Source organism: Eleutherodactylus coqui, chromosome 4 (assembly GCF_035609145.1).
Source record: "Eleutherodactylus coqui strain aEleCoq1 chromosome 4, aEleCoq1.hap1, whole genome shotgun sequence".
Classification (NCBI taxonomy): Eukaryota; Metazoa; Chordata; class Amphibia; order Anura; family Eleutherodactylidae; genus Eleutherodactylus; species Eleutherodactylus coqui.
In genome coordinates this window covers 206,593,056-206,607,045 of record NC_089840.1, presented here as the reverse complement: position 1 = coordinate 206,607,045, position 13,990 = coordinate 206,593,056, and the positions used below count along the sequence as shown (strand labels likewise).

Here is a 13,990-nt window from a genome sequence, read left to right as displayed (position 1 = left end):
TCTTGGATACAAGATGTGATACGGGGCCCATGGAGGCTCTAGTAGCCTGTGTACTGCCTTCAGCTTAGATACAAGATGTGATACGGGTGGGCATGGAGGCACTAGTACCCTGTTGTACCGCCTCTATCTTGGATACAAGATGTGATACGGGCACATGGAAGCTCTGATAGTCTTTGTACTGCATTCAGCTTGCATACAAGATATAATATTGGGTGGGCATGGAGGCACTAGCACTGTGTTGTACCGCCTCTAGCTTGGATACAAGATGTGATACGGGTGGGCATGGAGGCTCTAATACCCTGTTGTACCGCCTTTTGCTGGCCAACAGTATGTGATACAGGCAGGCATGAAGGCTCTAATACCCTGTTGTACCTCCTCTAGCTTGGATACAAGATGTGATATGGGTGGCATGGAGGCTCTAGTACCCTGTTGTACCACCTCTAGCTTGGATACAAGATGTAATACGGGGGGCATGGAGGCTCTAGTACCCTGTTGTACCACTTCTATCTTGGATACAAGATGTGATACAGGGGCATGGAGGCTCTAGTACCCTTTATACTGCCTCTAGCCTGGATACAACATGTGATACGGGTGGGCATGGAGGCTCTAGTACCTTGTTGTACCGATTTTTGCTGGGCTACAAGATGTGATACAGGCGGGCATAAAGGCTCTAATACCCTGTTATACCACCTCTAGCTTGGCTACAAGATGTGATATGGGTGGGCATGGAGGCTCTAATACCCTCTTGTACCACCTCTAGCTTGGATACAAGATGTGATACGGGGGGCATGGAGGCTCTAGTACCCTGTTGTACCACTTCTATCTTGGATACAAGATATGATACGGGCACATGGAGGCTCTAGTAGCCTGTGTACTGCCTTCAGCTTGGATACAAGATGTGATAAGGGTGGGCATGGAGGCACTAGTACCCTGTTGTACCACCTCTCTCTTGGATACAAGATGTGATACGGGCACAGGGAGGCTCAAGTAGCCTTTGTACTGCATTCAGCTTGGATACAAGATGTGATACGGGTGGTGATGGAGGCACTAGCACTGTGTTGTACCGCCTCTAGCTTGGATGCAAGATGTGATATGGGTGGCATGGAGGCTCTAATACCCTGTTGTACCTGCTCTAGCTTGGATACAAGATGTGATATGGGTGGCATGGAGGCTCTAGTACCCTTTGTACTGCCTCTAGCTTGGATACAAGATGCGATACAGGGGCATGGAGGCTCTAGTATCCTTTGTACCGCCTTTTGCTTGGCTACAAGATGTGATACAGGCGGGCATGAAGGCTCTAATACCCTGTTGTATCTGCTCTAGCTTGGATACAAGATGTGATACAGGGGCATGGAGGCTCTAGTTCCCTTTGTACTGTCTCTAGCTTGGATACAAGATGTGATACAGGGGCATGGAGGCTCTAGTATCCTTTGTACCGCCTTTTGCTTGGCTACAAGATGTGATACAGGCGGACATGGAGGCTCTAGTACGCTGTTGTACCACCTCTAGCTTGGATACACGATGTGATACAGGGGCATGGAGGCTCTATTACCCTGTTGTACCACCTCTAACATGGATACAAGATGTGATACAGGGGCATGGAGGCTCTAGTACCCTTTGTACTGCCTCCAGCTTGGATGCAAAATGTGATATGAACGAGGCATGTAGGCTCTAGTACCCTGTTGTACCGCCTCTTGCTTGGCTACAAGATGTGATACGGGCGGGCATGGAGGCTCTAGTACCCTGTTATATCACCACTAGCTTGGATGCAAGATGTGATACGGGCGGGCATGTAGGCCTACAGGTTCTATATGTTATCCTGCGTCATATTGGTCCACATTTGCTGCAACTGGCAATGACAACATATATTTGTAAAGCACTTTTCTCCCAAAGCTCAAAGTACAAAACAGTCATCAAATATACATGCAGTTGTACACTATGGTTATCAAATGGAAATATTCCAGATTCAATGTGCTTGTAATAAACTTCTGTGGTCTGGAAAACAGAAACTAAAACGAACAAATGGAATGTGCACCACAAGGTCCTGTTGTTCCCTTTTAAAGTCACCGTCCTGAGAAAGGTACCGAGAGGTACTGAAACGCGTTGTCCGTTCTGCATGTGTGTGTTATACGCATACGGCATCTGTGTTTGTCCGCTCTACACGTGGGTGTTGTACTCACACGGCATCTGTTTTTGGAGGAGGAGAATAAACCTTTGAAGAATCTTTCTTATATATTGGGTGTAAGAGGATTGGTTTGATCATTTGGAGTCTTCACTACAAGGAGGGGGATTCTGCATCACATACCCCCCTCCTATAGAGTAAGTGTTTGTTCATCACCTTACTTATGAAATAGAGGCAAATAATCTTTTTATGTTCACCATCTCTGGCAGCGCAGAGTGTTTTTAACAGTTCATTGGAAAACAGAAAGGCGTTCTTGCGAAATAATCATTCCAGGGAAGGGAGAGAAAAACAACGCCTTTCACTGGAAAAAGAAATGTGACTCCACTGAGAGTATAAATAAGGATCATCACAGAAGTTTGGGAACGGCAGAGAACTTCTCATGATGGTAAGCCATATATCTCTCGATTACTTTCATATTCACACAAGGTGGTTTTTGATGTGTTTAAGCCAAAACAAGAAGGGGATACAAAAAAGAGAAGTATAAGGGTATGTTCACAGGTGACAGACATGTCTGCAACTGTTATATAGATCTGAATGGGGTTTTAAAGATTTCTGTAACAATTTTACACTGTGTGCACTTTAAGGGCTCCTTCCCACGGGCGTCATTTAGACGCAGAGTAGCCGCGTCTAAAAATCACATCTAAAAGAACCCATGGTTTCGTATGGGTTCTTTTAGACAAACAATTTTTTTATGCGTCTTAATTAACATTTTTAATGCCGAGATTTCTCTCCTGTGAGAATCTATGCGAGCCGGCTAGCAAAGGAAGGGGAGGAGGGGGGGGGATTGCTTGTCGCTGCTAAACTCCCTCCCTGCTGGCAAAGTGAGGGAAAGGGAGTTTAGCAGCATGACATTGTACATTGGCCGAGGGTTTTCAAAAAATAGCTGCAGTTTTAAGCTCCAATAGCGGCAATCTTTTAGTGTGGTTATCAGATCGCTAAACTGACGCCCGTGTGAAGGAGGTCTCAGGGGAAAAAATCACTGATTTGCACCACTTTTTTTCTCGAATTCTGCCCAGAAATGTCACTAAGGACAGATAAGGACAGATACTCGAGCGGGTATCGTCCTTTTCAAGTACCTGCCTGCTCGCTTGCAGATTCGGGTGCCGGCGGGGGGTGGCGGGGGAGAGCGGGAGGTAGATCTCTCTCTCCCTCCCGCTCCCTCCTGCTCACTCCCACAACACACTGCTCACCCTCGCCGGCACCCAAATCTTTGCAAGCGAGCCGGCAGGTACTCAAAAAGGATGATACTCGCTCGAGTTTCTGTCCTAAACGAGTACGCTCGCTCATCTCTAGTCACTAATCATTATGTACAAAACAGTTAAGCATTTGGAACAAAAGTACAATGTTTGCATATGGCGCAAATTTTGGAGTACAACAAAGCCTGCTCAGAGCAGATGTCAATTTAATTCTCTTCAGCACAGCCGAAATTTATTAAGAGGCGTGTGCCCTTAAATTAATTTTCCTGCATATTTGTGCACCAAGGGCCCCATAGAAGTCTATGGGAGGTGTGCAAATATGCAGTCATTGCCCATGCAAATGCCTAATATGCTGCATAAAACCATGGGGCAAAGAATACATCAAGACCTTGTTGGGCTAAATTAGGGTAGGGATGCTTTTGTGTGCATGTGAACAAGCCATGTATGTGTAAAAAATACAGTACTATATATATGTGCATAAAAATGACTCGTTCATGCAGAAATATTTCACGCTGGGGGGAATGTATTTGCACATATGGTCATCTGAAGCTGCCCCTTAGGCTTCATTCATACAAGTGTACATCGGCCGCGCTTTCATGGCCAGCCGATATACGCTGCCCATCTGATGCATTGGTTTACAATGCATCAGTTCAGATGGGCGTATTGCGTGGTGTAAAAGCATCCAGCTGGCCAAGATAGCGCATGCAGTGCACATTCCGGCCAGGCTTTTACGCCAACCAGGAAGGATAGATCAGGAACTATCTTCTGGACAGAATACAGCGGCAGCTCCCATAGACTCCTGTGGGAGCCTATGGTAGCTGCAGCAGAAGTTAGGTGGGAAGTAAAAATGCATCTGAACTGATGCATTGTAAACTTTTCTTAGTAAAGTGTGGTAGCTGATACTTTTTTTTCCTTTAACACATTTGATAATAAACATCTACAGTCAATATATGGAAATGTAGAGCTGTATGTTTCCATAGGTTTTCCATTGACTAATGTTAAAAAATAAATACTTTTACATATTTTTGTGTGACAGAAAAGCGTGGCATGCTATGTTTTCTATCCCACAAATAAAGGAGAAAAAAATATATGCAAGTGTAAGGGAGATCATACAAAATCAAGGGTATGCACGTTTAAACTCCGCTTCTCAATAATAGCCAATGGTAATTTCAGCAATATGTTTTAATAGGTTTTTGTATTAAAGCATATACACTTGATAGATAGTAAAACCCTAATATGAACAGCCCCTTACTATACTGATGTAAAAACTAGGGCTCATTTTCAAGGTGGGGCTTATATTTTAAGCCTCCCTGAAAATTTGGCTTGGGCTTATTTTCATGGTAGGTCTTATTTTCGGGGGAACGGGGTATATGCAGAGAGCTTTCCACAAAAATGTCAATAATTTCCAAGTACCATACATTTATTCTTAGTTTATTAAGGTATTGGAGCTTGTCATACAGTAAGTACAGAATGTGCATGTTGTTGCTTCCATTACGAAAGTGGGTGGCAGTCTAAAAACTCTCTCTTGACGTAAGTAGACATGCTCTATGATACTCATTCACAGACTAAGATTTTGCCCTTTATTGTAGAAATACCTTTTACTGATTGCTGTATTTGGCGCTGGGATCTTTGTAGATGTTTGTAATGGTGCCTGCATTACCTATGGACCAAAGGGACCAGGGGGACCTCATGCTGAAGCTCCTAAAGGTATGTTTGAGAGCAGAAGGTGGGTACTTTAAATTTCACTTCACAAGGACTCCAGCAAAGCTAACCACCGTAAACAACTCTTCTTAATAAATTCCCCCCCAGTGTTCATTATATCGCAACATTGGAAGAAAGGTTCTATTTGTAAAATCCATCAGATACAGTAGCAAATTTTAACAAATCTGCATATATATCCTATATTTAATCCTATATTATATTTATCTTCAATTTCTAGGATGCACTTATGAAGAAGTCCTTCATGAATATGACTCAAGATGGAGAACACAGGACTGTCTTGACTGTGACTGTAATGCCGACGGATCTGTGAGATGCTGCCAAGCGTAAGATATTTCATTGCCAATTTAATGGGACACTAAGGGTGGCTTCCCACGAGCGTGTTTTTGTACGTGCATACGCGCGCACAAAAACACGCTTCTATTAGAACCAATGCATTCCCTATGGTGTATTCACATGTCCATGTTTTACAGGCATGTGCCTCTAAAGATAGGACATGTGTGCACCATAGGGAATGCATGCATTGTCCTCAATGGAGCCATGGTGGACAGGTAAGTATTTATTTTTATTTTTATTTTTTTTTACACTAAAATTCTTGTTTTTCAGGGAAGAGCTTATATGTAAAGCTCTTCCCTGAAAAACAATTCAGGGGTGCCGGCAGACCATTGCCTTCAATGGAGCTGCCGGCAGCAATGTGGCTCTATTGAAGGCAATGCACGTACCTTCATACACACGTGTTTTTGCGCATACAGGGGTGTGCACCTATGTACGCACACGCACACGCTCGTGTGAAGCCACCCTTAAGGTTCTGTTCAGAAGAAGTAAGGGCTCATTCACACGGACGTAAGTGTATTTCAGTTACACAAATATACTGCGTATTTATGCGACGAAAAATCGTTTATGGCCATGTATTTCACCTGCTTCTGTGGGGTTTTGTGCGTGCAAATACAGTGCATATTTGTGCACGCATAAAGATACGTAGAAGGGCCCATGTTTTTGCTGCATACATATGTAGTGAATACAGAGGTTTCCAGCGTACTCACTGTGTATTTGCGCCGGCCCTATTCACTTTTATTGCATTGTGTAATATGCACCAAAATAAGCCATGTCATGTATTTTTTTACACCATCAAACACTGTGTAAAAAAATAAGCCCATGTAAATGAACCCATTGAAATCAATGGGTTCTATTCACTGCGTATTACATGTGCAAAAAATGTGCAGTGACCAAGACACAAGGCACACCACTGAGGACAGGGCTGCTACTCCATGAACTAATCTCATGCAAGGAACCCCAGGAAGGACTGGTTTGTGTAAGGTTTTGTACCTCCTCATCGCACTCGTCTAAAGGGACGGGTTGAAAATGGCGAGTGGTAGAGTGCGGCACGGCCAACAGTTCCTCTTCAGAAGACGAAGTGTCTCTGATTACAATTGGAGACGTGGGTACTCCTTGCACTTGACACAGCCTAAGGTCTCTGCATGGAGGAAACATCTTTCCAGCTTGACCGTGGGTCATAGAATGAGCTGAGAGCTCTATCAGCTCCTCTGTAGAAGACACCTCCTCTTAGAGGCGATCTTGTCTTTGGTGCCAGAGTTCCTCAGTGGGGGTTGTCCTCCCCCCTTCTTTCACCGTAGCCAAGGTGGGAATTTCTTGGCGGGGAATGTTTGGCGGGAACTTTGTGGCAGGAACATCTTGTGAAGAAGAACAAGATGGCTGGGTGCCATTTTGAATGTCCATTTTGCAATCCTCAATGGGCTTTGTGGCAAAATCCAACAACTGTACATGATCCAGTAAAACAATAAAGTCATCTCTCAGCATGTAACGCATCCTCGCTACAGCGGTCTGAGAGGAAATTTCTTGCTCTATCTGTTGCTTAGACAGGAAACTTAATGCCGACTCTCCTAAGTCTTTTTGGGCACTGGCAGAAGACATATCAATGGTGGATACTTGTATAAATGGCAGGTTCAGGGACTTGAATCCTGTTCTTGACACGCCAGATATGCAAAAAAATGAGGTTTGCGTTAACGCAACCACAGGGATGCGGGATAGAGACGTTTTTATCCTGTTCGTGATGCCAGAAGAGAGGTTTTGGTCCTGCAACGACCGAGACACAATTCAAACCACTGGGGAGATGGCAGGGGTAATTGTTAGGGATGTTACAGTGGCACTAACAACTCCGGCCCGGAGGGACGCGTGTGGCACTTGGCCAAGGCGCTAACAACAAAGATATCGCCAGCAGCACACAGACAACCCTATATGGGTTGGACTCACTTCAAAATGCAGCAGCCCCCAGGACATGGGCCATGTCGAAAGGTGCAATCAAGAAAATAAAAAGTGGCAGTATCAAATGGCGCAAAGATTCTTCAAGTATTTATTCTCCCATAACAAGAATACATAGCAACATTTCGACCTATAATTAGGTCTTTGTCAAGCTCTTGACTAAGCTGTGTATAGGAGAATAAACACTTGAAGAATCTTTGCACAATTTGATACTGCCACTTTTTCTTTTGTTCTTTACTTGGCCAAGGCGCTGACAAGCCTCTCCAGGCAATGCTAGGGTAGCGGTTACCTGCATAAAGGGGTGTAGAGGACTGGAAAAATCTTTTCAGGGTGACGCCACCATTCCTTACTCCGTTAGATATCCGACGAGAAAAAGTCCAAACACAGTTAACTTGAGAAAACTCAGCTGCTGGTAAGGCCGCCTGCAGACGAGCGGGTCGGATCCGGCAGCGAGAATTCTCGCCGCGGGACCCGACCCGAGAGCCTGCAAGGACGAGCGCGTACTCACCCGCACCTGGCGGCCCCGGCTCTTTCATGTGCCGGCTGCGGCGCAGCCGGCGCATGCGCAGACCGGAGCCGGCGGCCAGGTGAGTGCGTGCCCCGCACAAAAATAGGACATGCCGCGGTTTGTTTGTCGCGCGAGATTTCGCGTGGCCAAACCGCGGCCGTCTGCATAGGAGTGCGTATTGTAATGCACTCCTATGCAAACTTTCAGTGGCGGAAATACCGCCGCGGGATTTCCGCCCGTGTGCAGGCGGCCTATCTGTCAACAACTGGAACTTTGCTTGTAGAAATACTTCTGAATATACCCTCACAGTTTCTTGTGGGACTTTACACACCAGTGCAGGAAAGGCAAATGCAGGAGGTCGAAGAAGAAGAACACAGAATGAAACTGGGCCTACAGTCGAGTTATCTGTATGACTCCGATCCTGGGCACACACACTCTCCAGAGGAGGACAAAGCACTCCACTGACACTCACTTTCGGACGGTTTGGGAACACTGCATGGCAGAACCTTTTTCTCCTCACTCGCTCTCTTTCTTAAGATAGGACTCCTGGAGTACAGTCATCAGGGAAATCTCTCTTCTTCCTCCATTCTTCACCATATGAGGGTTGAAGGTACCCTCATGTGGCCGGCACTCTCTCTCCACTCCCAACCATTGAAGAAATTTGAGACCCTCATCTGCACCTTGCACTCACATATATACTTGCATACTCACGTGACATGACAAATTGTCGTAATTTCCAGATATATCCCAGACATTCACAGACATTAATGTCTTGCATGCTGCAGCTGGGCAATACACATAACTAGTGACAGGACAATTTGCACAGTGCATCCACACTGAAGACATGGCATGTGAGACAAATACAAGACAGTTATGGGGGGCGAGATATATATGTTTCGGGCCACTACAAGTGCACATGTAATACGCACAGAAATATGCCCATGTGAATGAGCCCTAATACTGAATGAGTCTATAGACTTCTATGAAGTGAAGTTTGCCAAAACAGTGTGCTTTTAGCATGTCCGGGCAGTATATCTCAGCCTAACCTCCTTATGTGTAAACTGAGCCTTACAATGCACACAAAAAAGTGGGTTAGGCTCCTTCTAGTCCTTGTAGCCAAATACAAGGAATGTGAGAAGGGGGAAGGTGATGTACTAGTACATATACAGAAGAGTTCTTATATTTACACATATACATGAATTTCTTAAAATGATATTGGGTATTTTAGGCCTGTTTCACCCGGGCTACAAAATCACGCAATTTTGTAGTGATACGAAATTGCTGCAAAACGCATGTATGTAAAGCCCATGGTTTTCAATGGGTTCTTTCACATGTGCGATGGTTTGTAGCCTGCTACATTGTGAGACTACAAAATTGCGGCATGGTCTGCACAGCCGCAATTTGCGGCGTTTTGTAGCCCATGTTTCCCTATGAAACCTCCTTGTTTATCATATCGCATAGCACGAACTTGTGATTCTCGTGCGATGTGATGCGATTTTAACATATTGCGATATTGCTGTCGCCCGTGTGATAGAGGCCTCATGCCTTAAAGTCAGAGCACTCGGAGGAGAAGATTCTTCTGATTCTCAGCTGCTTTACAGGCTTCTATTGTATAAAGGATGCTGTAGTCGGTCGCCCAGACAGGCACAATCCGCATCTGAAAAATCCAACAGATTTCAGCCTCAGATTTGCACATGCTGCCGCTATGGATCCACATGCGGATTTATCCACATTCAGTGGAGCAAATTCATGTGTAGATTTCCAAACACGGATTCTTAAAAGGAATCTGCATCCCCACTGATTTCATGCCATATACTGTAATATAATGTATGGCACAAATTTCCATTAATATCAATGGTTTACGATTAAAACACGGATTTGCCCCTGATTTGATGTGGAATCTACTCAGAATCAGGATGAATTGCACATTAAATCCATGTGTGGGTTCGCTGACATGGAATCCACATTAAGAAGTTACGCAGTAACAGAAAGGGGTTGTCCAGAAAAAAATGAAGTGTTCAGCCTACTGTACAAACAAAAAAGAAAGTATCCCCTGATGGTGCCGAGCCCCGCCGCTCTTCCTGCTGCAGCCAAATAATGTCTTGCTTTATCACATGTCCCTGTGCCAGGACGTCATAGTGGAGAGCAGTGAGGGACTGGGCATCATGATAGCAGCGGGTTCGGGTGCAGTGAGAATGATTTCTTTTTTTGTTAATAGATTTTTAGTGATTTTATATTACCATTTATATCATGAGCAATACAGTTAAGAATGCTAATGACAACATAGAGCTTAAAGCCCATTTACACGGAGCGATGATCGCTTAAAAAAAACGCTAAAAAGCAATCATTTGAGCAATAATCGTTACATCTAAACGAGCGGCCATCGTGCACTGCTAGCTGATAGTTAAATTCAAGCCAACCTAAAAATCGTCGTTCAGCGTTATCAGTAGTTCTCCACGGGTAGTGCTGATAGCATTATTTACCATCGGAGAACAAAGGAACTGAAAGCAGATGAGAGCCTTCGGGCTATTAACTGCTTCCAGATAAAGGCTTCATTTGCACACTAAATAGCTATTAAGTAGCTGAGTAGCTACTTAATAGTTTATGCAAAATGATCGCTCAAAGCTGTCACTCAAACTGTCGTTTGAGCGATCTTTGAGCGATTATCGCTCAGTGTAAATGGGCCTTTACTGAGTAGAGCTTACTGAATAAAAGATAACAAACCAAAATTTGCAATGCTAGGTCCCCAGTCGATAGCATAACAAGCTCTTACACATAAACCACAAACAGGAAGGAAACATAGGGACCATGGTAGGGAAAGAGGGAAGGGTAATCCATTGACTTCTGAGCATCTGCCTCTTTATCATGCTTAATCGCGTTACTCACTAGTGCCTTCCTGGAGCCATTTGGTTAATATGGAGTTGTTCCTGACATCTGCCCACACAGCCTACGTGCGATAATAGCCTTTGTACACCAACTTAGAATCAGCGAGTCTCAGCCCTTCCATATGTTTAATCTTGTCTATCGCCTCTACCCATGCAGCCCTAAGAACGTCTATACTCTGTTTAAAGAGCCTAGGAATTACCTGCCTCGTGGCCATGATAAAACATTTCAACAAGCCTGTTTTGAGTGACAGCAAAGTGCCGGGTGAGATGGACAACAACGCCAGTTCCGGTGTCAGGACCAGTAACTCTCTACTCACTTTCTCAAACAGACACATTACATCCTTCCACAAGGGGGCCACTATGGGGCAATCCCACCATACATGGAGTATTGAGCCTACCCCAGCCCGGCACCGCCAGCAGACCTCTGAGGTGGATGGGAAGAAACTATGTAGCCTCTCTAGGCTCATATACCATTGTGAGATCAATTTTAAAACTGAACTCCTGAAGCTTACTAGATAGACATTTTGTGTGTTAACCGAAAAGCTCTACTTCAGAGCTCTCCGGGAAAACACCTGCCCAGTGCTCCCTCCCATGCCCCAATCCACCTGGGGAGGTGACTGTTGAGGCACTTCCCTTCCACCAGGCTATAGAACAACGAGACAGGGTGACTAGGTGTTTCTAAGACACAATACAGCCTTTTGAAGGGGGTGAGCGTCAGACTCCAGCCCTGTTCCAGTGTTCTCTTTCACAAATAACTAGGTATCTGGAAGTATTGCACACACCTCCCCCGCACAGGTCCATCAATGGCCTCAAATTCCCTGGGCCCATCACCTCCCCCACCCTGGACTCTGTTCCCACAGGCAGGAACACCAGGCTGCGCGTACCCAAGGTAGACGGGAGTTGCGGATTCCCCACCAAAGGAGTAAGAGGCCTGGGGACTGAGAACCCCCCCTCCAGGCCCTGAGTGATCATCATAGTCAAGGCTCCCCTCCCTTCCCAATTGACCCTCCTGCATATGATACAGACAAGGACTACAGGTGTCCAAATCGTCTTTGGGAAGCAGAGAGACACAACAGACCTACATGCAAACACAGCTCTCAGTGGGCACAAACCAGATACATCCAAACAGTACAAACACCAGCATCAACTACTGAGAGGTGCTGGTTCTTATGTGCTGCAGACTAAAGGGGATTGGCTGCTGGAGAATACCACACACAGCTAACTCAATTAGCCCTCACCTGTGGGGCTGTGCTGCTAGGAACCTTAGCACTACAGATCCCAGCAGCACACCCTGACACTCATCTTGCCAAACCATGACATTGGCACCCCTGCCCAACCCTCCAAATCCCTTCCAAGAGACAACAGAAGCGGTTTGTAATTCAAGTTGTATATCTGGGTCGGATCTGCTGGGATCTGAACCACTAAGTATTTTATTGACTTATTTTACCAAAGAAATTAGAAGGCCACCGCTAAATCCGTCGCCTCTTTCTGCAGAACTGAAATGTTTAGTATCACGGATTTCTATGCGTTTGAGTATGATTTCTTTTATGCTGGTGCAGCAGCCTGAGCACTTCATTTTTTCAATACAAGTGTTTTTTAACAAATAAGCTTTTTTAAACATAAGACTGTCTCCATATTCTGAAATTAATAACTTTTTATCTTTTTCCGTCGATGGAGCGATGTGGACGCTTGATTTTTATAGGGTGAGCTGTACTTGTTGTTGGTACCACACGACTATTCATTTCATGTTTTATAGGAGATGAGGTGACCGAAAAAGAAACAGTTTTGGCATTGCTTTTTTTTTTTTTGCCGTCCACCATCTGGAATAAATAACATAATATTTCATCAATTTGATACTTTTATTGACTGCAAAACCACTTATATTAACCTATTTAGAACTGTTTATATTTTAAGTGATCAATTGGAAATATTTTAGCTTTTTTATATTTTTGAAAATGTTGTTCAACGTTAACTCTTTTTGTCTAGTCGTTTTTTTTTCTTTAAATCCCACTAGCAGACTTTACCATGCGATTGCTTGATCACTTTTATAATACACTGAAACCTTTGTAAAGTTTAATAGTACTAAGATGACATCTGTGGCAGCCATTGTTAGACTCCCAGCTACCATAGCAATGCATTACCACTATATGCCGTGTTGGAGATGATGAGGTGATAAAGGGAGGCCACTCTGCTTCTAATAACTTAGTTGCTGTGGTCACTATTGACCGTGACATCTGACAGGTTAAATGGCCAAGATTAGAACTAGCACAGCTCCTGAGCCTGCTTCATGTACTCCCCTGGAACACTTGATGTACATGTATGTGTCTTGTTGAGAAGATGTTAAATAAATATGGTTTTGGGGACCAGTTCACATGGGTTAAGCATTATATCATAATGATTTAGTGTAAAACTGGGAAGGCCACTTTGTTGATTAGTCTATGTAGAAGGACAAGACAAGGTTGCTGTCTGTCCCCCTAAATTGTTGTGTTCACTATTGAGCCATTGGCAAAAAAAGAGGTTTCCTTTTATAAGCATTACATGGATAAGGCATTACACTGGTGAGAATATAAGGGTACAGTTAAAGTGTTAATAGTTTTCTAATATATTGTGTTTTTTTCATGTAGTTATGGTACACCGGTTGACTATGATGAGAAAAACTGCATAAAAATTTGGGACCAGGAGGCCTGTATGTTCCATGTGGTGAGAAGAAATAATCGAAGGAAGACATGTAAACACGCCATGGTGGGCTAAATCCATTACCCAAAATGAACAATACAAATCGACATAAGTTCAGCATTTGTATTTTTACATAATTACAGCAGCTACAATATTTCTTGTCATATACCTTACTTCCAGCACGTCTTGTATTCCTGTCATATGCTTAATAAATAAAACTGCTTTTTGCTTATGGTGGAAATGAGACAGACTTCACAAGTGTTTGATTTCTTGATCCAGTAGCATGTAGTCTAGTAATAAAATATACAAAATAGTTAACCGTATGCTTTGTCTTGTAGTACTACCTCCAAGTAGTAATGACACCTAACAGATCTATTGTCATAGAAACTTATGGTGGTCTTAGCTGCAGATTTAGGCAGGGATTCTGTGAACAATCAGCAGTATTTTAGCATTCTAGTAAATGTTACATTATCTTGCCAATTGTAATTGGTTTCCTGAGCAAGAATCAAAAGTACAATTTATTTAAACATGTTAATTCTTAGTG

At 44.0% G+C, this 13,990-nt stretch overlaps 1 protein-coding gene across 1 annotated transcript; it reads left to right on the top strand.

Annotated features, from left to right (window-relative positions):
• Positions 1-2,279: 2,279 nt before the first annotated feature.
• Positions 2,280-13,690, top strand: LOC136625970 (beta-microseminoprotein A1-like). Its single transcript, XM_066600614.1, has 4 exons — positions 2,280-2,567; positions 4,968-5,085; positions 5,318-5,423; positions 13,395-13,690. The coding sequence occupies exons 1-4, from the start codon at positions 2,562-2,564 to the stop codon at positions 13,519-13,521; spliced, it is 357 nt and encodes a 118-aa protein (XP_066456711.1). The 5' UTR covers positions 2,280-2,561; the 3' UTR covers positions 13,522-13,690.
• Positions 13,691-13,990: the final 300 nt, after the last annotated feature.